Here is a 22159-nt window from a genome sequence, read left to right as displayed (position 1 = left end):
ATCAAGTGTTATCAAGTATAATTAATGTTAAAAGCAGAATATACAACTCACTGAAAACCAACAGGAAACAATTTTCCTTTGTTCGCTGAAAGTTCTGTCAGCACACCTAGATTTTCAATCTGTAGGGAACCTGTGCCGTAACAATGTGGAGACCAATTCTGAGTTTAACAAAAGCAGATTCTAATGAACACCTTTAAGGGCCCAAACAAGTAACCAACTAAAACAAAACAGCTTACCGATCATCACGTTGATAAGGTCTGGCTCCAACCCAGTCAAGAACTTTCTGCGGAGACTGATCCCCTCAAAATCAACATACACTCTGCGGTTTACTTCAAATTCCTGACCAGTTATCATCTGTAAAACAAAGGTACATAACTAAAATTAGGGTTTAAATAAAAATATTCTTTTTTCTTTTTTTTAAAATGTACTTCAAACTTGTTTAAATCCTGAAAGAGGCGAGGTGGGAGAGGAGAATTTACCCTGCCACTGATGAGATGTCGGTGTTTATAGCAGTAGACCTTTTTATCATCCTGGAAGACACACTGACGGGAGCGGGCGCACATGAAGTGGTAGTTGCTTTGACAAGATGTCAGACAGCAGCCCACAGTGGCACCCGACTGATTGCAACGTTCACATCGCTGAAGACGATTGGGGTTAATGACAGTGAAGAGTGAAGAATAAAGTTTGGGTTAACGTAATTACAATAAAAAGACTGATCTGGTTCAACTCTACAGATTTTAAGCAATTTTCAGTTTATCAGGGTGATAACAACTAACCATCAAACGTCCCCTTGTGACAGCGCTGTGTACATGCAGCAGAGAGCCATTGTCCTCTTCAAAAACTTCTGCAGACCACAGGCAGCAGTTGACATGAGCCCATTCATTCTGGCCCAAATACAGTAACCTGCCTGCTTCCTGAGAAAGGAAACAACACAATCCAACATGAAATTAATCAAAGAGAATGGAGAATTTACAAAAATAAGTGAATTGTGTTTGCATTCTTCTGTGAACCACTCAATTTTAATGTTTTGGGAATTATTTACATTCGATTTGAGGTCTCCATATTTTTGACACAAAGAGCACTGTCTCTCATCATCTTTAGACCATCCAGTGTCTAGATCAGCTTTTGAAAGCCGACCTCTTTTTCCTAAGTAAACACACAAAAGTAAATATTTAGTGGAAGAGAAAAAACAGAAAAAAAAGAACATTTTCTCATAAACTAAATCCGTCACCTTTGAATTTGAGTCTGCTGCTTTTAAAATGGTTCAGGCTTGAAGATTCCCTAGACATTGGAGAAAGAGCCTCTTCTTCCTTTATATCCAAGCTTTGTCCATTGTCTTCCTGCAGGAGTCCCAGTGGAGTTCTAGATGAAAGATCCTCTCTCTCCTGCCACTGAGCATAAACATGCTCTGTTGTAGGAGGATGAACAGCCTGGGACAACATCCCCCTGAAGAGAGAGTTCAGAAGTTCAAAAATTGAAGCAGCACAAAAACAGAATGGTGCTTTCCCTTTTCATTATACAGCATGCATCAGAAGTGAAGAAACCCACATAAATTTACCTACTTGATAAAAATATTTAACACTTAAAATATTTACAGTTCTATATAATGTCTTGTATCTCAATAACTGCAGGCTTAAACTAATAATAAAGCCTCAAAATTAGAAACTAAAGCAAATACTCTAGCGATGAAGTTAGAAAACCTATTGTCATTGAAACAAATTTAGCAGAGCTGTGATTTCCAGACAGTTATTAAATGAACACCAGACATTTCACAGGGTTGGACATACATGTAAAAGAACTGAAAGACTATGATCCAATCACTTGACATGAATCTAACAGAAGACGTTTGGATCATTTTATGAAGAAAGAAAGAAAAATGCACCATCTCTAGCCAAGAGCACCGCCCGAGTAGAGACATATTTTCTGACCAAAGACAGATTGTCTTTCTGCTGTGCAACACTAGCAGTGAAGATGCCGACAAAGTATGCCATCAAAGAAAGGTGGACATATTGATTAAAAAAAAAATCAAAGATTTCAGTTTTGGTTAAAAAAAACCCTCAGTGGTTGTAGGATATTCCTACATTCCTATTCACAATAGTTGAAATGTGCAATTCCCTGGTATTCCTATTCCTATTTATCCCTATTATATACTCTGTATTTATATAGGTCTCTGTATTTATATATGTGTATATATGGTATATTTCTGCTCATATTCTGCAACTTCTGTTGGTGCAGTGCTACCGGAAACTGAATTTCCTGGAGGAACCCATCCGAGGGATTAATAATATCTAATCAACAGTGAAGTCTGTACTTCTAATATAGTAAATCTAAACTGTTTGTTTTTTGTTTTGTATTTTACTGTAAGGAGACATGACTTTAGCTAATTTTATAGTTAGTTATAGTGATGCTTTACACAGATGTGCTCATTTCTGTTGTATCTATTGTGAAAAGGGGTGCCTGAGGGAAATGTGATTATGGACTCGTGTTTTTATATTTTCACTGTAGGTAGCGAAGATTAGAGAGCTACGTGTAAATTTAGGATTTTGTTTGTAGTGCTGAGGTGGGGAAGACCGGAGGCAGGACAGCTGAAGGGGACGGTACAATGGGCGGGACACCGAACCCATAAGATTGTGTTGATTTCCAGTTGTGAGCCAGACCTCGCTAGACGTAGCGGAAGTAGGCTAGGTCTCCGGATGCATCTGTATTTTATTGTAAAGCGCAAATAAAAAGATGTCTGATTTTGGAAGTAAGAGTCTCCGCCTGATCACTACCATTAAAATAATCAGTGAAATCGGTGTACTTCAACACTATCTAGGTACATAACTTTAATGGAGTATTTCTTAAACTTATAAAATGTTAAAAATGTAATACTCACACTGGCAAGTCTTTGGTACAAGGGTCCCACACCTTTGGGTCTTGGCTGTTGAACCAATTAAATACCTCCTCGAGCAGCTAAAAGAGAAAAATCACTCAATAATTATAAATGTTATAAAACTGAAAACAAACAAACAAAAAGATAAATCATGCTTAAAGCCAATCATGCATAACTTCAGGAGACTTTGTGTTTTCAGCCATACAGCACCTTTAAGTAGTAGGATCGTGCCAAGGCAGTAGGTCTCCGCTCCTCTGGAAGATCTTCTTCTTGCTCTAGCCTCTTTCGCACCACCTGGACCACAGAACATTTTCTATTAAAAAAAAGAAAGAAAAAATATTTTGGTGTCCTTGAGATGTTCAATCTTGTGCTGATAGGGCAGCTGCATTTCCAACAAAAGAATGTAACTACAGTAGTCCCTCGTTTATCGCGGTAGTTACGTTCTAAAAATAACCATAACCGATATGTGAAATCCACAAAGTAGTCAACTTTATGTTTTACAATTATTATAGATGTTTTATGGCTTTAAATGCCGTGACTACACACTTTATACACTTTTCTCTGACAGGCTTGAACATTTTACACTTATCTCTCTTGTTTAAACACCCTCAAAGTTCAATCCTTTGTAGAAAAAAAAGTCCAGTATTACAGAATAAAACCAAAGGCACCTGCGGTTTCCTTTGATGGTGCAAAACGTTTCATCGACATTACAGGATGACACACGGCACGATATTGATTGACAATAGTCTACAGCCAATCAGAACGCAGAACACAATGCGCTGTAAAAAACAAACAAACACAAAAAAAAGCATGCAAAATTGCACCAAAAAAATCTGCCAAACAGCGAGACCGAAAGGTGAACTGCGTTATAGTGAGGGACCACTGTACCATTCTATATCACATAATAGGGCTGTACATTCATTGAATTTGAATCTAGACGACAATTTTGGCATTACACAATTAAATTGAGCAATATTTAAAATGCATGTTTTGCTAATTAAAATGCAAAAGCAAATGAAGCGTTTCTTTTTTTTTTTTTTTGCCTGTCCCGTTTGGCTCTTTTGCCATCAGAATTATTGTCTAAAGGCGAAGAAAGATGCCCAACAGATTTACTTTACCAAATTGACCATCCCAGCCTTGCCGTAATGGTCTATTTGATTCACCTTTTATTGTTTATTTTATTTTATTTTTACTTGCTAAATACGGGACAGATTTGACTGGGGTAAAGAAAGGGGAGAAAGAAAGAGGGAAAGAAAAACAGCGGGGAAGAGGGACGGGGATAAAGGGCAAAAAACAAAAACCAACAAAATAAGCAGAAAAAAAATACATATATCAATCACCTGGATCACATGTTGAGAAAGAAAAAAGAAAACAAGCAGAAGAAAAAAAAAGAGCAACATAATAAACAACATCACGATGATATATGGGAATATAACAGTAAATACTAAATATTAAACATTATTGTGCAGCACGCAAGATCGACAGCGCACAGCGTGTGTCGTTTGTGTGTGTGTGAGCACCCGTGTGTACAACTGTCAGCATGAACGCGCTTGTATTAAAAGGTTCCTTCATGTAATGATCTGCTAGAGGGTGTGGGGGAGCCACAGCCCCGTCCTCAAGGGCATGAAGCAGGGCATGAGATCAAAACTCCAGACATCCAGAGGCCCTCAAAACACAAGAGACCAAGGAAGACCAACAGAGGGGCAGCCGCGCCACTGTCCCAGAAAGAGCTGAGGAGAGCCCTGCGGAGCAGAAGCCAGGGGGGGTTGCAGTGACGTGCCCGTGAGCTCAGCCAGCTGTGCCAGAGTGACCGAGCCCCAGGCCGAGAGGCCGAGGGCACCCCACCCCTGAAGGGGCCCGAGCGAGCCCCAGGCTCCAGACCCCGACAAGCAGCCACCAAGGAGTGAGCCGGTGTGTACCTGGACGCCCACCCCCGGACACAAAGACCCACCAACGCACTGATGTCTGAGGGCGTCTGCCACTGGCAGGGAAAGTGGTGGTAGGGGGAGATAAGCCTCCATACCTTGGAGGGCCTGAGATGTCCCCAGAGAGGTGGCGTCTGATACCCAACCTGACATATAGACACAGACAAACAGGCACACACAGATACAAACATCCATTCCCACCCTCATGCTCTCGCATGCAATTACTCAACACTCACCCAACGTGGAGACAGACACAAAGAGACACTGTACACACGATCACACTTCCCAAGCGTACTCTATACCCCAGGTCAAGGTACCCTTGCCCCTGGAGGGGGAAACTGCACCCAGACCCAGGTGTTACCCTTTTCCCTGGGGTGGAGAGAAGCAGACCGCCCCGACTCGGCAGCAGCAGGGAGGCCCCACATTCCAGACCCCAGTCGGACGGCCAACTCCTCCTCCTAGCCCGCCCCCCCGCTCCAGCAGGCTGCAGAGAACGGGCGTGTGTGAAGACTCCGAACCTCCCTCCGCCCGCTCATAATGTAGTGTTGATGCATGTGTGTTCTAAGGTGCATTTAAAACCCAGGAGGGCATGGAGCTACCTGCCAGAGAGCAGCAGGTAAGCACATAGCCCCTCCTGCTAGCCCTCAATGTCTACGTGTATTTAAAATTGAGAGGTGGGCAACGACGCCAGGGGTGAGGTGCACACCCTGATGGTAATTTGGATTCCGTGTATCGTGCCCACCCCCAAGATCCTATATGTATGTGTAATGGGTGTGAGTAATGTGAATGTCTAAGTTGTGAGATAAAATTGAGGCACAGGCAGCCAGAAGGGGACGGGGGATGGGGGTAGCAAGGCCCTGCACGTTTGGGTGATTGTGGTGGAGCGGGAAGAGGGAGGCAGCTGGAGATGGGGAGGCAAAGAAGGGAGGGGCAAATGACCCCTCCCTGGGGCCAGCTCCCCCGCTGACCCCAGTAGGCACCCCCATACTCTGCAACCTGCCAGGGAAAGGGGGCCCAGGCCCATTAGGACCGGGGCCCAGTTCGGCAGCGCCGCCTGGCCCCAAAGAGACCGGGACAGCCCACCCGACCCCACCACAGAGAAACCGGCACCCACCCCATCATCCACTCATCTTCCAGATTACACAAGACAATAGACACCCAGGCTGAGATCTTCCTCCACCTCTCCTGTATCTCCCTCTCCTGCAGAGTGAGTTCCTGAAGAGAGGAGACCCCCTGCAAGATGTAACAGCCTCCCCGAACAGTTGAAGAGCCCCCCAGGTGGCTCGATGCACTGGCGGCACCCTGCGCCAGGGCTGGGCCCCCATACACCCACAACCCCGGCAACACACCAACCAGGACCCAAGCCCCCAAGGCCCAGCCAGGGGCCCAGCCCAGAGATGGAGCACCCCCAGAACCCCACGCCCGTCCCAGACCCACCCAGGGGCAGCCAGGCTACCAGGTCAGTAACCCACGTCCGTCAACGAAGGCTTCATGAAAATGGTCAACATATTAGACAAACACAGGTCGAGCTCGAGCAATTCTTTATCAAAAGTGGCAAAACTTGCACTGTTTTATTTGCATACATCATACAGGTATAAAGAAAGGAGTGAAAAACATAAGGAGAATAAGGAAGACCGATTTAACTTTCACTTATATTTTCGTACATATATGAAAATGTGAAAGCAATGTTCGGTTTACAATTTGCAATAAAAACTGAACGATCATGATCATCATTTTTACTATGATGGTACAGACCTAATGTTTAAATGGAAGCACAATGTTTTATACCAGTTAATCTACTTGAGCTGATTATGTGACATTAAATAAGGGGCCGTGTACTCACCAGTGTAGTATAAAGGCCTTTGTCAAACTTCTTTCCTACAGCTCGGAGGTCACAGGCTGGCTTTCCTTCTATGCCACTGTCAGGGTCGACCGATCTTTCACACTACAACAGAAGTCGAAGAAAATTAAACATCATGCAATTTGAGTGGTTTACTAAAATAAAATAATAATAATACAGTAAACGGAAATATTTTGTTAGCTATATTCAATGATATGTAGCATAAAAACCAACATTTGAGTCATAAAAATTAGAGATGAACCGACTGCAATATGTGACCAGCCTATACCGATTTTTCCTGGTTATGATTTTTTTTCTAAGAACTACAATTGACAGCATATACAAACAAGAATCATGTATTTTATGTTCATAATAAAAAAAAACCAACTTATTAAACTTCACAATTTATCCCAATATGCAGTAAGTTACAGGAACTTCTCTCACTTTAACAACTGAAAATAAAGTGCTCTACTGCTGTAAAGAGGAACACATACATGAAAACGTGTTTCTGTGCACCCACCTTTAACTGACATATTTCACCTTACCTTTAGCAAACAAAAGCAAGTGCAGCAGATTCATATAACAAAAAAACAAACAAAAACGAGTCAGGGACTTGCATCATTTTCCAGTATGTGTAGAACTTCAACAGATAACAGGACATTGATTCTTTTTTCTTTTTCACTTGTCTCCATAAGTTTTCCTGTAACTGCTTTGATCTTTTGCTCATGCCAAGGCTTCTTTAAGCTTTAGTTATCTTTACCACTTTTCTTTTGTTAGCTTCTGTAAAAATGTCCATGTTCAGCTGGATAAGTTTGAGTTAAGCATCTGATTAAGTTTTCGGCAAAAGTTTTCGTAGTGCTTTCCCTTGCAGGTTACTTTACCAAACTTTACTCACAACATGTTAACATATGGCTGTGAGTGGGTGCATGAGTACTTGTGCATGTTGTGCATGCATGAAATGGACCAGCTCATAACGGCACATATATCAGGCTGGTCACCGGTTGGTGTTGAGAACACCGAAAATCATCCGATTCCAGTCCCTGGCAAGTCAATCATTGCATCACTAATAAAAATAGAAGCAAAGTCTCCTACCTGTGAGCAGGTAACAAGGTGCTGGGTGAGGGTGGATGAAAGCAAGCATGCTAGCACCTTCTCCACCCCAGCCCTGAGCTCAATGTAGAGAAGCTCTCTCCAGGCACTGGGTTGGGTCACACTACATGGTCGACATGAATACACTACACTCTCTGGCAGGCTGGACAGGATCTCATACAGCTCATCTGAAATTATTTTACAGGAGAGATATTTTGGATGGAGGCAGAGAAATCCACTCATAATCAAAATTCACAAATGCAATCTAAGAAAAATATTCATGCTCAGCTGACAGTAGCAGATAACATTTAAGTTTGATAATGCTGTTCCAGTATTAAGAAGCTTCAAAACTGTATACCATCAATGTTTACAGAGTCAATAATAAAAATCACCTGTTAGATCCTCACACTTGGCATGAACCCAATGGTTGCAGGTGCCACACTGCATCATTTGACTATCATAGTCATTGTCCTCATAACACTTGAAGCAGATTGGACAGTAGTTACCTAAAAAAAGAGACATTCAGACAAGTTAAAGAAGCTGAAAATTCACCAAATGATAAACTTATTGTTAAGGTTAAACTGTCGCCTCACCCTGGTCATAGAGTTTTGAACAATCTGGACATAGTCCTTTGTCATGGTTCCACTCAGTGTCCCAACTCTTCCCTGGTGTGACGCCACAACTTTTGCACCTAGTGCATGTCATACACACCTGCACAAAATATTACTATGAGAAATCGGCAGGTTGTAGTAAATATCCCTAAAATTGTGTTTTTTTGAGTAACCTACCCAGGCTTTCCTCTTCTTGTTTTGTTTTGGGTAGTTTGGTCCCAAACAGGAGGCATGATAGCAGTTCTGGCATCGTTCACACTCTAATAAAGGCTGAGGAAGACATGGAAGCAAACAGATTAAGTACATACCAATAAGAAAGCTAAACAAGACAAATAAAATGTTTTAACCTTTGAGAGCCTGTTTTTCCTTCCGCACACATGGCAAAACTTGCAGCGTCTGCAGCACCAGTTTTCTTTGTTCTCCTCTGAGGGGCGCTCCGCTGGCTCAAGGCAAAATTTGTGGAAAGGTTCACAGCACACTTGGCAATACAGCATCTGTAAAATGAGGGTCAGAGGAAGAAAAAAAAGAACATGTAAATAACAAAAAAGGACACTTTGATATCTGAATCATGTAGTGTTTAATGTTTATCTAAACTTGTTGAAAATACAAGGTGGTAAGCAGGAGACTGAATATTTAAATTAAAATTGAGTAGAAATTATCAGTTACCTCATGTTGCCCTTTACTGGCACAAAGGAAGCAGACATAGGGTGGCATGGGAGGCGCAGAGGTCAGTATACTTAATCCACTCATATTCCAGACATTCTCCAAAGCACAGTCCTCCTGAAAATGAGACAAAAATTGAAAAAGATAAATAAATTAAAAAAAATTAAAGATTTTCACAGTAGTTACCATTACCCTACTCTTTCCATTAATCAATGCCCATATAGATATTTACACTATGTTGTTGATTGAACTGTGGATTAACTTTGTGTATTAAATTTAATGCAAGTTGTAATTTGCATTTTCACACATGTAAAACTTTCATTCATAGATTAAAAAAATAATTCGACAGATCAGAAGGAACAAAACTCTAATGAATGATGTATGGAACGCTGCACATGTGGGAACTTAGATTAACACCGACCCCTGCTGGGCAAAACATTATACTAACGTGAAAACATGAAATGCATTTTAAATTATTACAGGTGTTAGCTGTGTGTACATCTTCTGTGGAGTAAATAATATTTGAGGAAGGCAAATAAGAAACCAAGTATGTCTCCAAATACATAACTCTAGTTATTACTTTCCGACAGGGAATACAACTCTGGAATTTAGGAATATATGAAACAAAGACAAAACAAACAAAAAAACCCTACCTTAAAATCAACCCTGATTTTGTGAGTAGGTTTAGAAGATTCGACAGTTCGCTGCTCAAATCCATGGGCCAATGCAGCCAGGACACTGGGAGGAGTCTGCTCCAAAGGACCCTGAGACTGGAGACCCTGAGAGACCACCGCAACCTACAGACATGCATAATAGTTAATTAAACTGCTGATTGCTAAAATTCACTGCATTAAATTAGCAAAAGAAAGGGAATGTAAGAAAATCCTGAGACAGTTTGTGCAGAAACGTCTGGTTTGTTTGATCAGTAACAGTAACGAGTGTGATGTTAAGCACAGCGTGCCAGAGCTGGACATTTTTTTGTCCTTGTTGGCCAAACATCAATATACTTCTATACAATTGCCACAAATTTCCATTATATAAGTTAAGTACAGTTTAAGCACCAATTAAATCCAGAATTACCCACCTTCTCAGGTTTACGTCGAGCTGACGGCACACGGTGAGAACTGGACTTTCGATGCCTGACCTCATCATCTGATATGTCTCCCAAGAATCCTTCCAGCGACACAAAGTCTTGAGAACATCATGGAAAAAACAATTTACTTTATTACAGGCTTTGTAATCACAATAGTACACAATATCCAAACTTAAATGACTACACAGCTACTTGCTATTCTTAGAAAACAAAACAAGCAACTAGACTGTGTCAAGCAGTCGCTGAGTATTAATTTACCTTGACTGAAACGGGGTCCGACACCTCTTCTCCTTGCTGGTGAGGCAGAGCTCGAGAGAGCTTTATCATCTAGATCTGAGTCGTAATCCACCAGGTCAAAATAGACACGGGGTTTAACAACACGCTTCGGCTGCTTTCTCAATGATGGACTGTGGCCGTCACTCTGGAGACCAGACGGTGAGTCATTCCCTTCGTCGTTACTTGAATGACCCCCACTGAGAGAGGATCGCCTTCGCTTAGAGGAACCTAAAAGAAAACAGTGGTGACACTGATATGTAAGAACTACTACAACATGAAGTGTGCACAGAAGGGGAAAAATTACCTTTAGGTGCCGTTCTCCCACTTAATCTGCGTGCTTTCCTCTCCTCAATTTGGTCACATCTCTTATACCTTGTAATTAAAATAAAATAAATACAAATTTTTAGAATAAATCAGAATTCACCACATTGTCCTATGTGCCACAAAAACTACCAAACATAACTTACACACAACACTGCCGCTTGGTATTGGGACCACCAAACTTGGGTTTGTCCAGGCAGTTAATGCACTTGCCACAATCATCTTCGTGGTTGCAGCCTTTGCATACGCCACACCTTCTAGATCGGTACCCAAACGGTCCAAGTCCTTTCCGCTTTACAAAATTTGATGGTTTCTTGACCTTGGTGACCTTTGGATCTGACAGCCCAGGACTGTCAGATTCAGATGGAGAACCAACATCTGCAAGAACAAAAATGCAATAAGAATGGGAAAATAATGCACGATTATCTGAACAGCAGCTCTTGTTCTCTTTCCCAAATGCATTCTCAGCTACATCAAACAGCAGCGGTATAGATAAAAATAGTAAAGATGCAATGATGAGGCACTAAATATATAAATGATCAAGGAAAGTCTGGTTACAGTGAATATCAAATAAAAACTAATCAGTTGTACAACTGATTGCTGGAAGTTAGATAGCGTTACTTATGTTTGAGTTAGGAAACAAATTTGTTTATAGGAACTGTTCAGACAAGCAGTGTAATGTCATTGGTCATATCTACCTTTAGTGACCGCTGATGGGGAAATGCCAGATCTTTCATGCAGTGGCAAGGCACTAAGTCTGGGAATATCATCTGGTACCATGGCACGTGGCTGCCCGAGGACCACGGATGCAGCACGGCACACGTGCTTGATACGTGGACCTCCTGCTCTACGGAACTCCTGGCACAGTGGGGAGATGACTTGCGGCTGAGGAAGGAAATAAAAGTGTCATGAGGCTTTAGTTTACACGGGATGAGCTTCCCTGTTTATATTATTGTTCAATTTCAGCTCAACAAAAGGGTTTTTTTTATCCGCTTGGTACAACCACAGACAGAAACAAGATTTTTAGTGAGATCAATGCTCGCTCCCCTCGAGCCTATTGATTTCTTACTTGTACTTGAGGCGGTTCTGTCTTGACTGGAACGTCAGAATGAAGCTGCACCCTCTGCTTCCTCCTTTGTCTTTTAGAGGTCATATCTTGAGACCTGGCTCCAACCGGGCCAGATAACAGCTGCAAGGTTAATTTGAAAAGATAAAAAAAAAAAAACACTGATCCATAATGTATCACTCAAAACAACTGTGTTTATATGATGTGTTCTTCCTCTATGACATGTTATTAAGCCAGGTTAAGCTACTAACAAACAGTCAATGTATACAATGAATTGAAAACACGCTTGTGGTGACGGTGACCTTACCCCAGACGACTTAAGCTGTTTCTGCTGGTCAATTTTAATAAGCTGAACCTTGGCTTTCCTGAGGAGATTGAACATTCTTTTATTTGCACCAGTGAGTCGTGCTCTTTGTGGTACTCCCTTCTCCACAGACCCAAGAGAAATGCCCCCACATCTGCCTGAGTTCTGTACTGACTGCAACTCTCCTGTGGAAGCAATACAAGCCATTTTCAGGTCTATGGTATAGTCTTGTTTGCACGATTGTGTAAGTGATGAATCGAAAGTTGCTTAACATTAGTATGGTGTTACCTGAGTGAGGCTGGGCAGTGTCTTTTGCAGCTATATCTTCCACTTGGCCATGTTGCAATGTGAGTGACTTTGGGTTAGTAGTCCTAACACAGACAGAAACTTTTCTCACTACTCCAGGCGTATCTAGGTCTTCGATCTTAAGCTTGGACTTGTCTTTCTCTAAGCTTGTATCCCGTTGCCTAAGACTAATGCTCATGGCTTCATCATCAAGTCCTTCTGCTAAATCAACAGGAGGCTGGAGTGGTTTGCTCGCACCATCGGGCTCTGTTGGGTTTTTGCTTTTAAGTCCCAGTTGTGGCTTCTTCAGCCTCTGATATATCTTGAGGTGAGTCGTTTGCTTAGTGAACTTAGGGCAGCTTTTCTTTTTCTGAACATCAAGGAGGTCAGTAGATAGTTCTGTAGGCTTATCAACTGGTGTCAGTGAAAACAGATCCTCGCCTTTGTTTTCTGGAGTTTTGTCCAGTGTATTCACTTCCTTGCCTGCCTTTTCTGGAAGATGACACTTAAAACTTGAGTTCTTTAGAAGAGACCTGTTCTTATCATTTTTGACACTTTTTCTCTCAGAAAACAGGCTATCGGCGAGATCAATACTTTCATCGAGGTCCTGAGCTGAAAACAGATCGACATCCAGTTGAGCTTCACTCAATATGTCCTCCTCGTCAATAGGCAGGATTGGAGATATTGCTCTGTCTGCCCCATCATCTCGCCTCTTTCCTGGACGTATTTGCAAGCCCAGTTGTAAACCCTTTTTTGGGGAGTTTCTCCGAGGCAGTACAGACATTCCTGCATCATCCATAAACCTCTGCGGGGTCTTGATCACCCGAGAGGATCTGGCACTTACCACAGGCATTATGAAGTGCTTAATGTTTTTTATGAACTTTGACTTACTGCGCTGAGCCTCTGCAACATCTGCCTGCCCCCCATCAACTAATGTGTCTGTTTCCTCCTGCTTCAAACTATCTTTGTCAAGTCCTGTATCTATCAGCTTGGAAATGACTTTAGGTTTTGGTCTCTTAGAGCCAATAAACTGAAGACTTGACTGCTTCTTTTTGTACTTTTTATGCACCCCAATAAGTTTGAAGCTTGGGGATGGTGCGTTAGCTGCCAGTGGGGTAGAACTGTCACCATCTCCCTCTTCAGTTTGTTCACTTTCAGGTAATTTGAGTGGGGCAAATTTTCCATCTTTGCTCCTGTGTCTGTGTTTCTGGCGCTGACCAATCAAGTTTTTACGTTTCTTTTTTCCTTTTTTCTGAGATGCCATTGATGCATTTAGATCACTCGTTTGACATTCCAGTGACAAAGATTGCTGACTTTCAATTGACTGAATGTCCATTTCTTCCTTTACTGATGGCTGTATCTGCTCTTCCTCCACTGACACAGGGTCCTGTTTGGTCTCTGGCGGAGGGCAATCTTTTGTTTCCGGCTGGCTTACCTCTGTTACTAAAGGCTGAGTGTCTTCCTCTTGAACAGGCTCCGTGTTAGTAGTGTCAACCGTAACAGGCTCTGTGTTGACAGCAGTTTCAGTGGAAACGACAGCCTTCTTCCTGGGAAGAGACTTCTTTTTCCCTAGTTTGTTATTCCTACATCTTCTAGGCTTGGAAGGCACAGGCAATGGTTTGGCCTCACTAAACTGTGGTTCGGCCTCATTAATCTGTGGTTCTACCTCATTCTCCACCTTTGGTGGGGAAGCGTCACCTGGCAACTGTGAGGGGTCTTCAGCAATATTTGAGGTATCCTTGTCAACAATTTCAGAGGAGTTTACAAAGGTCGTTTGCGATGGCTCCTCAGTCAAATCAAGACAAGGGTTTTCGGGAAGAACTTGTGAACTGGAATCTTCAGTTGAAACCTGAGAAGAATCTTCAACATGAACCTGTGGGGCATCTTCATCCTGTACACTTGCTCTAAGCTTTCGTTTTGGAGTGTTCACCGGCTTCTGACTGACAGACTTTGTTGGTGACGAATCAAGGCTTGATGTTCTCCTCCTAAGCCTTCTTGTTGGTGTGACATCAACATCCAGACATGCTGATTTATCCTCATTAGTTTCATTCTGATCTATTAAAACATCCTCTTTCTCCTCTCTTTCCAACATCTTTTCAGCCACAGGGCTGACCTGCTGAATTAAAAAAGAAGGCTTTGAACTTTTATGTTTGCCAGGAGAGGAGACCTTTTTAATTTGAAGAGGGGGGACAACTTTCCCACAGTCCGTTTTAGTGATTTCTTGTGGAGATGCTTCAGCCGTGTGTTCCACTGCAACTTCAACTTGTAAAGAGGTCTTTTCCTCCAACGGCTCCTCGGCGTTGTTTTGGGAATCTTTCTGATTACTCTCATTTTTCTCAGTGTTTTCACTCTCCTGTGGAACTGTGTCATCAAGTTTGGATTCATCATCAATTCCCTTTAAATTTTCACTGACACTGGTATCACAAAGAGCGGGCTGATCAACCTCACTTACAGCATTAGGTGTTACTGTGAAAGTGTTTTCAGCGCATGGCGTCTGACTTCCTCCCTTTACTAACGTCAAAGTCCAGATAAATTTTCTTCGTTTTTTCTTTCGAGACGTATTCTTCCCCGCGGACTGCGCATTGTATTTAGGGTTTCTGATCTTTATTAACTTTAAGCTTGGGACCCTCGTGTCCTCATTTTTCAAAGGCAAACTGTCACTGGGTTGCACAGCTGAGTTATCAGTCTCTGACAATGACAGACCTTGGTTTTCTGGCACTGTATCGTTTTTATTCAGCCTCCTGCTTTGCCTTCGTCTGTTACTTCCCGCTAATGGTTTGGCCTCTGCTGTCCGCGAAGCTTCTGACTTGGACGCTGCTACAACAGCATCACTTGTACTCAAACTTTCCGCTGCAGGTGCACTCACCGTGGCTCTTTTAGAGAGTGGGTTTGTGACTCTATTGCTCCTACGAGTCACTAGTTGATTAACTTCAGGACCCTGGCCAGCAGCAGTTTCCTTATGCTTTAATTTCTTTGCATGTGATTTTGGCTCTACAGTCCCGCTCTCTTTTACAGAATCAGGTTGATCAACAGATTCTTTCTCCTTTGATTTTTGGTCACTAACCACAACTTTGGCGCTAGTCTGGCATACAGGCTCTGTTGTTTTTAAAGCAGATCTCCCACGCCTTCTCACAGGTACCGTCCCCCCTCCTTTATCTTCTGTGCCATGCTCATCCTCTTGTGGTTCAGCTTTTAATTTGACATGAGCACTTAAAATCTGGTCACCCTCAATGTCCTTGGTTTTAGGCTCATCCTGATCTCCTTTCATCTTCAACTTCTTTGCAGATTTTTTCTGAGGCTCCTTTACAGTTTTGATTTTCTTTTTGGCCACCAACTTTATAGTAATCCTCGGTGCTGCTGATGAAGCTCTGCTCTTGGCGGGCTGTCGATCCAGGGTGCTTTTTCCTTTCGAACCTTTCTTGCAATCTTTTGCTGGTTTTGCTTCGAGGGACACGTCGTGCATTTGCTCCGAAGACTTTACATCTTTTATCGGGTCAGGTGGTGCAGCTGCCTTCACTGCTGGCGTTTTAAGCGGTAGCTTCTCACTTTGACGTTTCGATTTTGTGTTGGCAGCATCACCTGCAAAACAAAGGTATTAAATGAACACAAAATCATCTGACAAAACTATATAGAAAAAATATATTATATTGCATTTTGTGCTTAATTCATTTCCTAACTTGTGGGTTATTTACAAATAACACCAAATATTTCATGAGATTAAATAACAGCTTGGTCTTTACCTTTGGAAGAATTTTGTTGAGACAATATGGGTCCCTTGGAACCTTTTGTCTCACCTTCAAATCCTTTGAAATCATCCCCCTTGAAAAATAAAACCGCAATTAACACTTGAAGCCACTTTGCACTTTGCTGGAAACTGTTAAACCATCAGGATAAACAATAACTAAAGTTTTAGGTCCGAGTGCAGAAAAAAAAATCCTTTGCATGCACATGCTTTTAACACGTAACACATGCTATGTGGATCATAGCATATCTGAACAAGGGCTTTTCTAACAATATAGCAAACAAGTCTGACTTTTTAAAATGAAACTCATCAATAGTACATGACTGTTTTGCTCTTTCTAAGTAAAGGTTGAAACCAACTACTGTCATTCATCATGGGTTGTTATACAGATATCATAAATGCGTTGTGCATTAGTAACAGCAACAACAAAAAAGAAAAAAAAACATGTGGCTGAGTAGGAAAACTTCCTATAATGTTATTACATAATATAGACCGTTTACTACCTAATGCAACACGATTTAACAACAGGTTTAATATGAATGTCAAATGAGCAGCTACGAAAAAAAAAACTGCTGGTAAATCTTGCTATAATTACTATTCTCTTTGTACTGTACATCCCCATACCCACAACTGGGATCTTAACTCATAAAACAGCGCCACTCTTACGAGCTGGCATTTTACTTAAACTTTATGAGGTGAGTTTGAACGCTTTCGATTCCAACAAGGTTGCATTTGACTTTGGCATACTTCTGCACCACCATTTAAACCTGACGTGTTTGGTGACATTAGCTAGCGGTTAGCAAACCCAGCCCTCCATAAAGCATTCAACCTAATTTGTGAAAGTTATCTATGTGGTACAAATAAGCTCCGACGTATGTGCGGTTTTATTTAAAGTAACTACTCTGCCCGAGTCTATGCAGCGTGTTCGCAGTTAGCCACTGTGCGGGGTACGAAGGCGCTATCCTTCCCCTTCTTTGTGTTCACTATTAGCTAGCTAGCTGCTACTCTGGCCCTATAACGAGTGGGCCATACATGAAATAACTGAGACTCCTGATCACAAACTCGCGTTCCCGCATAATGTGTTTTTTAACAATTAAAACTCTTGCAGTTATGCATGCTATGACCCTTTAAATGTTTAAAATTTCTAGGAGCAAATTAAGCAACAGTGCTGCGGTGACTTGAACAGCTTTGCTGCTTTTGCTGAAGTGCTTATTTTGTGTTACGACTGTTCATTAAATGTAATGGAGAGCTCCACTGTGCTAACACTTAGCATACAGTTTTAGCTTAGCAAGCTTGAAGCTGAAGCTAAAGTTAACGCTAGCCTGAAGGATGTTGACATTTCTCCATGGTACTAAGCAGTCACACTGTTGTGCCTTGCTCTCTTTCTGGTGCATTAACGATCACACAAAATGTGAGAAGATGAAATAAAGATACTAACTCCTGGGTGGGTGTGGGACCTCACCTCTTCACTCCCACTAGAGCTGTATCCAGCCTGGCCAAGGATCTTGTGGCTTTCCTGTATTCCAAGCAAGCGCAAGTGAGACTGGTCTTCGTTTAACGATAGAACCAGGTTTGCGGGCCTTGGCCCTCCGTTAGTCACATCATCAGCTTCTAAGCCCGATCGCCCGAGTTGCCAACGCTTCTCAGAGCGCAAACGACTGCGTGATGACCAAGGCCGACCGGGAAAACGACCTCTGGCCGTAGCGGTTCCACCTTGGCCTCCTACGGCAGCCGCGGTTGCTGATCCGCATCCCGCTGCCGCCATCATTGCTTCAACAACAACACACACCGACGGCTAGCAGCTCGAGGAGAGACAAGAGGGAAGGCGCGAGATGGGAGGGGGGAGCCGCAGTGCTGCACGGGAAATTGAGTTCATTTTCCCACTTAGCGAGGGGAAAGTGACGTGTACATGTGCGGTTGTACGTCAAATTGTTATTTGACACAACTGGCTATGGTTTAAAATTTAAAGGTTGCTTAGCTGTATATACTATTAAAACATAAAAAATAATTAAATCTCAAAAAATGGTCAAATGTTGTGTCTTTTTGCGTTTGAAGACAATTGGGATAATTAAATGGAACCTAACAGCGTTCAAGATCATCTTCAAAGCAGAGATGGCAACTTAGCACAATATTGTGAGTTTCGTGTTCATTTATTAGAGCAGTGACCGTCTTTTTTTAATCGCTCCATTTAACAGTATTGACAGAGGTAGCACTGAAATGAAATTTAATTGAAGGAGAACTGCTTTAAGGCTGCATAACTGAATGAATGTTTTGATAATTAAATGCGTTACATCTACCAGCATTCTTGACTATACACATAGTCAAACACTAGGTGGCAGTATGAATCCTTATTGCGATAATGAAAGGCTAACGATGAAGGTGTTTAAACCTTCATTCACTTAGTTTATTTATTGTTAATTAGGGATTAATTAACGGAGTTGCAGATCATGCCATATATAAGAGGACCTGGTTGATCAGGGTAAGAAATATAATATAATAATATAATAATATATATTATGCAAATATTCAGGTAACATCAGCGTTTTAAAAAAAGGGTAAAAGTTGGTTAGTTCCGTTATCAGGGCTATATTTTTTTGTTTTTTATTTTGTATTACTATTTCCAAAAGTAGGTATTTTACATCCAACCCATGCACAAACAGTGCAATCACAATCACACCACCACACAGTACTGACCCACACATATGGTTCTTACACACACACTGGACTTTCTGGACTTTGTTTTTGCACAACACTGGTCACTATATTCTTCATTTCCGGTTAATACTTGTACAGCTGCTGTTATTGTGTATATATTTATTTATATTTAGATTTCTTCATACATTCTTATATAGTTCTATATTGTGTATTTTGTTGTACAATTATTTTATTTTCAACTTAATTTATATATTTTATCTTATTCTTCCCAGTTAAATTTACCCTTCATTCTAATTTGTGTTGTACAGTTATTTCATTTTTAACCTTAATTTATATTTTATTCCTTCCTAGTTAAATTTACCCTTTTTAATTTTGCACATTTATTTCCTATCTTATTCATAGCCTTTCCTTTTTTGTTTTCTTTAGGTCACGAGCAGTTGTCCAAGCATTTCACTACATATCGTACTGTGTATGACTGTGTATGTGACAAATAAAATTTGAATTTGAATTTGAATTTTTGAACAGAGAGCTGAATGAAATTAAACTCTTAAGTAAGTTGTTAAAACTTGCAAATGATAAGAAGGCTGTAAAATGAATTGCATTAATTGATCATTTTTTACTTATTTTGACATCAGCCCAATTTTGTTTCTACGATAAATTTGTATTTGAGTATCTATTTTCTCTTCTTAATATCTTATACTTTCTCTCTTTTTCTATTTCAATTTTATACTTATATTTTGAAGAAAAGGATTGTCAGTGTTATTTTTCTGAAATGGCAGACACTGGGGCTAAACTAGTCACTTAAACAGGACAGTGTAGAGGTGGCACTTTTTAAAATGGGAGCAAAAGCACCAACAGTGCTCAGAATAAAGAAAACATAATGCAGGGCAAATTGGAAAATGTCAAGAAAAGGATACACTGGAACAGATACTCTGAATTGAGCGCCTGTTCATTTCTCAGTTTACTGCAAGGGGTACTAATAGTGGCACTGCAGTACTCTGAGTTGTTGATTTTTTTTAAAGGGACACGGGACTAGTAAATAAAATGTAGAGAAATAATAATAATAATAATAATAATAATAATAATAATAATAATAATAATAATAATAACTACCAGTGACCGTCTACAGGTTCTTTGTGGGATGGGAGCAGTCTCAAATTCTGTGATTGCAGAATCTGCAATCTGATGCACAGCCTAGTAGGTGGCGCTGAAACACCTCAGTCTTGGCGTTAGCCTTCGAAGAAGAAGAAGCTAGCGCTTGTGAAGAAGGAGGAGGAAGTGTTGATTGTTTTGTTTTTCTTTAACTTTTGGCTGTGAAACGATAAGGTAAGATATTACATTATTACCTTAATGTACGATATTCATAATTTTGGATACTCTATAACGACATTTACCCAATCTGGAGAGTTAGTCTGGAAACTTACAGCAAGCGATTTTGTAACGTTGCTAAGCTAATGATTGCTAACTTTAGCCTGAGGTGAATTTTTCAGTCATCTGAGGAACTAGCTCAGCGGTCAAGCAGTAAAAAGCGGATTTATTATCGTCTCAGAATCAGCGGAAGAGCGTGTTTTAAATGTCTGTATAACAAGCATTCCTTTATTTGTAAAAAAATAAATAAATATATATATATATTCTTTTTGGATGCTGGACAGAGCTAGTCCAGCACTGTAATCTGTTTTGTTTTCTTTCTGTGTGCAGGAACGTACAATATCACTATGAACCTGGAGCGACTGCCCAATGAGGAGAAGCTCAGCCTTTGCCGAAAATATTATCTAGGTGAGAGTATTAATATTAATCCTCATGTTCCTTTTTTATACAGTTGTACTTCCTATTCCTGTTTTGTATATTCTAGGTTAGTTACACTGGCTGTGAGTCTTTTTTTTTTAAGTTAAGGCGAAATTTTGAACTAATGCGCCTAAAAATATTTCAGTGGTTAGTAAATGATTAGTTCTGTCAAATATTTTTATTTATTTCTCCAGGTGGCTTTGCGTTTCTCCCCTTCCTGTGGCTTGTCAATGTTGTTTGGTTTTTTCGGGAGGCCTTCTTAAAGCCAGCCTACACTGAACAGCTACAGATAAAAGCATGTGAGTTTCAGAACCTTTTAAAAATGTATTTAGTATTCAGTTTTGCACTCTGTATTCAGTCTTGTAGTTTTTTGTCAGTAGCTGTTCTTTGGATGTCACTCTTGTAGGATTCAATTTGTTTCCTCAATAAACATTCAGTCATGACATATGATATTGACAAAGGTTGTCAGTGTGAATTCCATGTTCATTTTACATGCTTGCACATTACCAAGTGTGTCTTCATCCTATTTAAAGAGTTTTGGGTAATACTGCACTTTTCATAAGCTTGAGAAAATGAAATAGTTTGTTTTTGTAGGAAAAGTTGACCAAGTAACTTTTTAGATCTGGTTGTTTTTTTTGTTTTTTTACAGAAGTTGTATTCATCAATATACATGATCTCTTACCTAAAAGGGGAAAAAAGGATTTTAAAAATAAATTAGTTTTTAATAATATAGTAAGTACTTTTGCTATATTTATACAAATATAATTCTTATGATAATGTGGCCTTGTATAGAATAATTTGGGCTTAAATTCTAATTTTCTGATAAGAACTTGAGAAAGGTTTTACCCACTTTTTAAAAAAAAAAAAAAACACTGCCCTATAACCATGTACGTATTGTTTGTTTTTAAAGCAATGCTTTAAGCAGCCAACTTGATACTGTACTGTGTTGTTTTGACCACTGTTGGACAGTAACTAATTTTATTGCTTGTTTTTCTGTCTGTCTGTCTAGATGTGAAGCGTTCGGCACTAGGGTTACTGTTATGGGTAGCAGTGCTCACCACGTGGATCACCATATACCAGCACTTCAGAGCAGAGTGGGGGGAGGTGGGAGATTACCTCTCCTTTACCATTCCCCTAGGTATCCCTTGAGGTTGTTTTTTTTCCCCCCCTCATTTCAACTGATTAGTCTTCTCAGTAAAACTAATGATCCACTGTAATGGGCCAAAAAATTTTTCTCCCTGAACAACAGTGAATGATTTTTGGCAGTTGTTTTCCTGGTTTTTGGTCAACTAAATCCAACTAAATGGAAGAGTAAATGTTACCTATCTTCAAGAGATAAACAATGTAGGACCCAAAACCATTTCTGTGCTCACCAAGACATTTGAGTAAGTTATTTGGCTTTAGAGAAGGGTAATTCATCTTTTGAAATAGGCAATGTTTCTGATCATGGAAATTTTGTAATGATAAGATAATGAACAACTCACTAATGTTTTTGTTTTTTTTGTCTTTGAACTGTTTATTGTGGTATGGTATGATTGTGCACTATTTTTACTTCTGTGTGAATAAATAAAAAGTATCCACAATGCTGCCAAGTTACAATCTTACTCAGTTGAATTTGGAAGTTGTTAGAAT

At 40.6% G+C, this 22159-nt stretch overlaps 2 protein-coding genes across 2 annotated transcripts in view; one reads left to right on the top strand and one right to left on the bottom strand.

The window, feature by feature from the left end:
* The window catches only part of kmt2bb (lysine (K)-specific methyltransferase 2Bb), a 29246-nt gene extending 11318 nt beyond the window's left edge, over window positions 1-17928 (bottom strand). The window contains 27 exon segments of the mRNA XM_082551935.1: window positions 52-130; window positions 237-354; window positions 480-638; window positions 777-914; window positions 1043-1146; window positions 1232-1446; window positions 2876-2952; window positions 3083-3176; window positions 3178-3185; window positions 6641-6742; window positions 7730-7914; window positions 8119-8232; window positions 8320-8437; window positions 8515-8607; window positions 8685-8831; window positions 9004-9117; window positions 9654-9797; window positions 10085-10191; window positions 10352-10597; window positions 10674-10741; window positions 10837-11068; window positions 11389-11575; window positions 11760-11879; window positions 12064-12245; window positions 12349-15924; window positions 16086-16164; window positions 17526-17928. Of these exon segments, the coding sequence (XP_082408061.1) occupies window positions 52-130; window positions 237-354; window positions 480-638; window positions 777-914; window positions 1043-1146; window positions 1232-1446; window positions 2876-2952; window positions 3083-3176; window positions 3178-3185; window positions 6641-6742; window positions 7730-7914; window positions 8119-8232; window positions 8320-8437; window positions 8515-8607; window positions 8685-8831; window positions 9004-9117; window positions 9654-9797; window positions 10085-10191; window positions 10352-10597; window positions 10674-10741; window positions 10837-11068; window positions 11389-11575; window positions 11760-11879; window positions 12064-12245; window positions 12349-15924; window positions 16086-16164; window positions 17526-17855 (7136 nt within the window). The 5' untranslated portion in view covers window positions 17856-17928.
* Window positions 17929-19938: 2010 nt separating this feature from the next.
* psenen (presenilin enhancer, gamma-secretase subunit) lies at window positions 19939-22114 on the top strand. The gene is made up of 4 exons (XM_082551934.1): window positions 19939-20068; window positions 20441-20518; window positions 20722-20826; window positions 21537-22114. The coding sequence occupies exons 2-4, from the start codon at window positions 20458-20460 to the stop codon at window positions 21674-21676; spliced, it is 306 nt and encodes a 101-aa protein (XP_082408060.1). The 5' UTR covers window positions 19939-20068; window positions 20441-20457; the 3' UTR covers window positions 21677-22114.
* Window positions 22115-22159: the final 45 nt, after the last annotated feature.

The sequence above is a fragment of the Aulonocara stuartgranti genome (assembly GCF_965226115.1).
Source record: "Aulonocara stuartgranti genome assembly, chromosome: 11".
Lineage (NCBI taxonomy): Eukaryota > Metazoa > Chordata > Actinopteri > Cichliformes > Cichlidae > Aulonocara > Aulonocara stuartgranti.
Note: the sequence above shows the minus strand (reverse complement) of the source record. Positions and strands in the feature narration are given on the sequence as shown.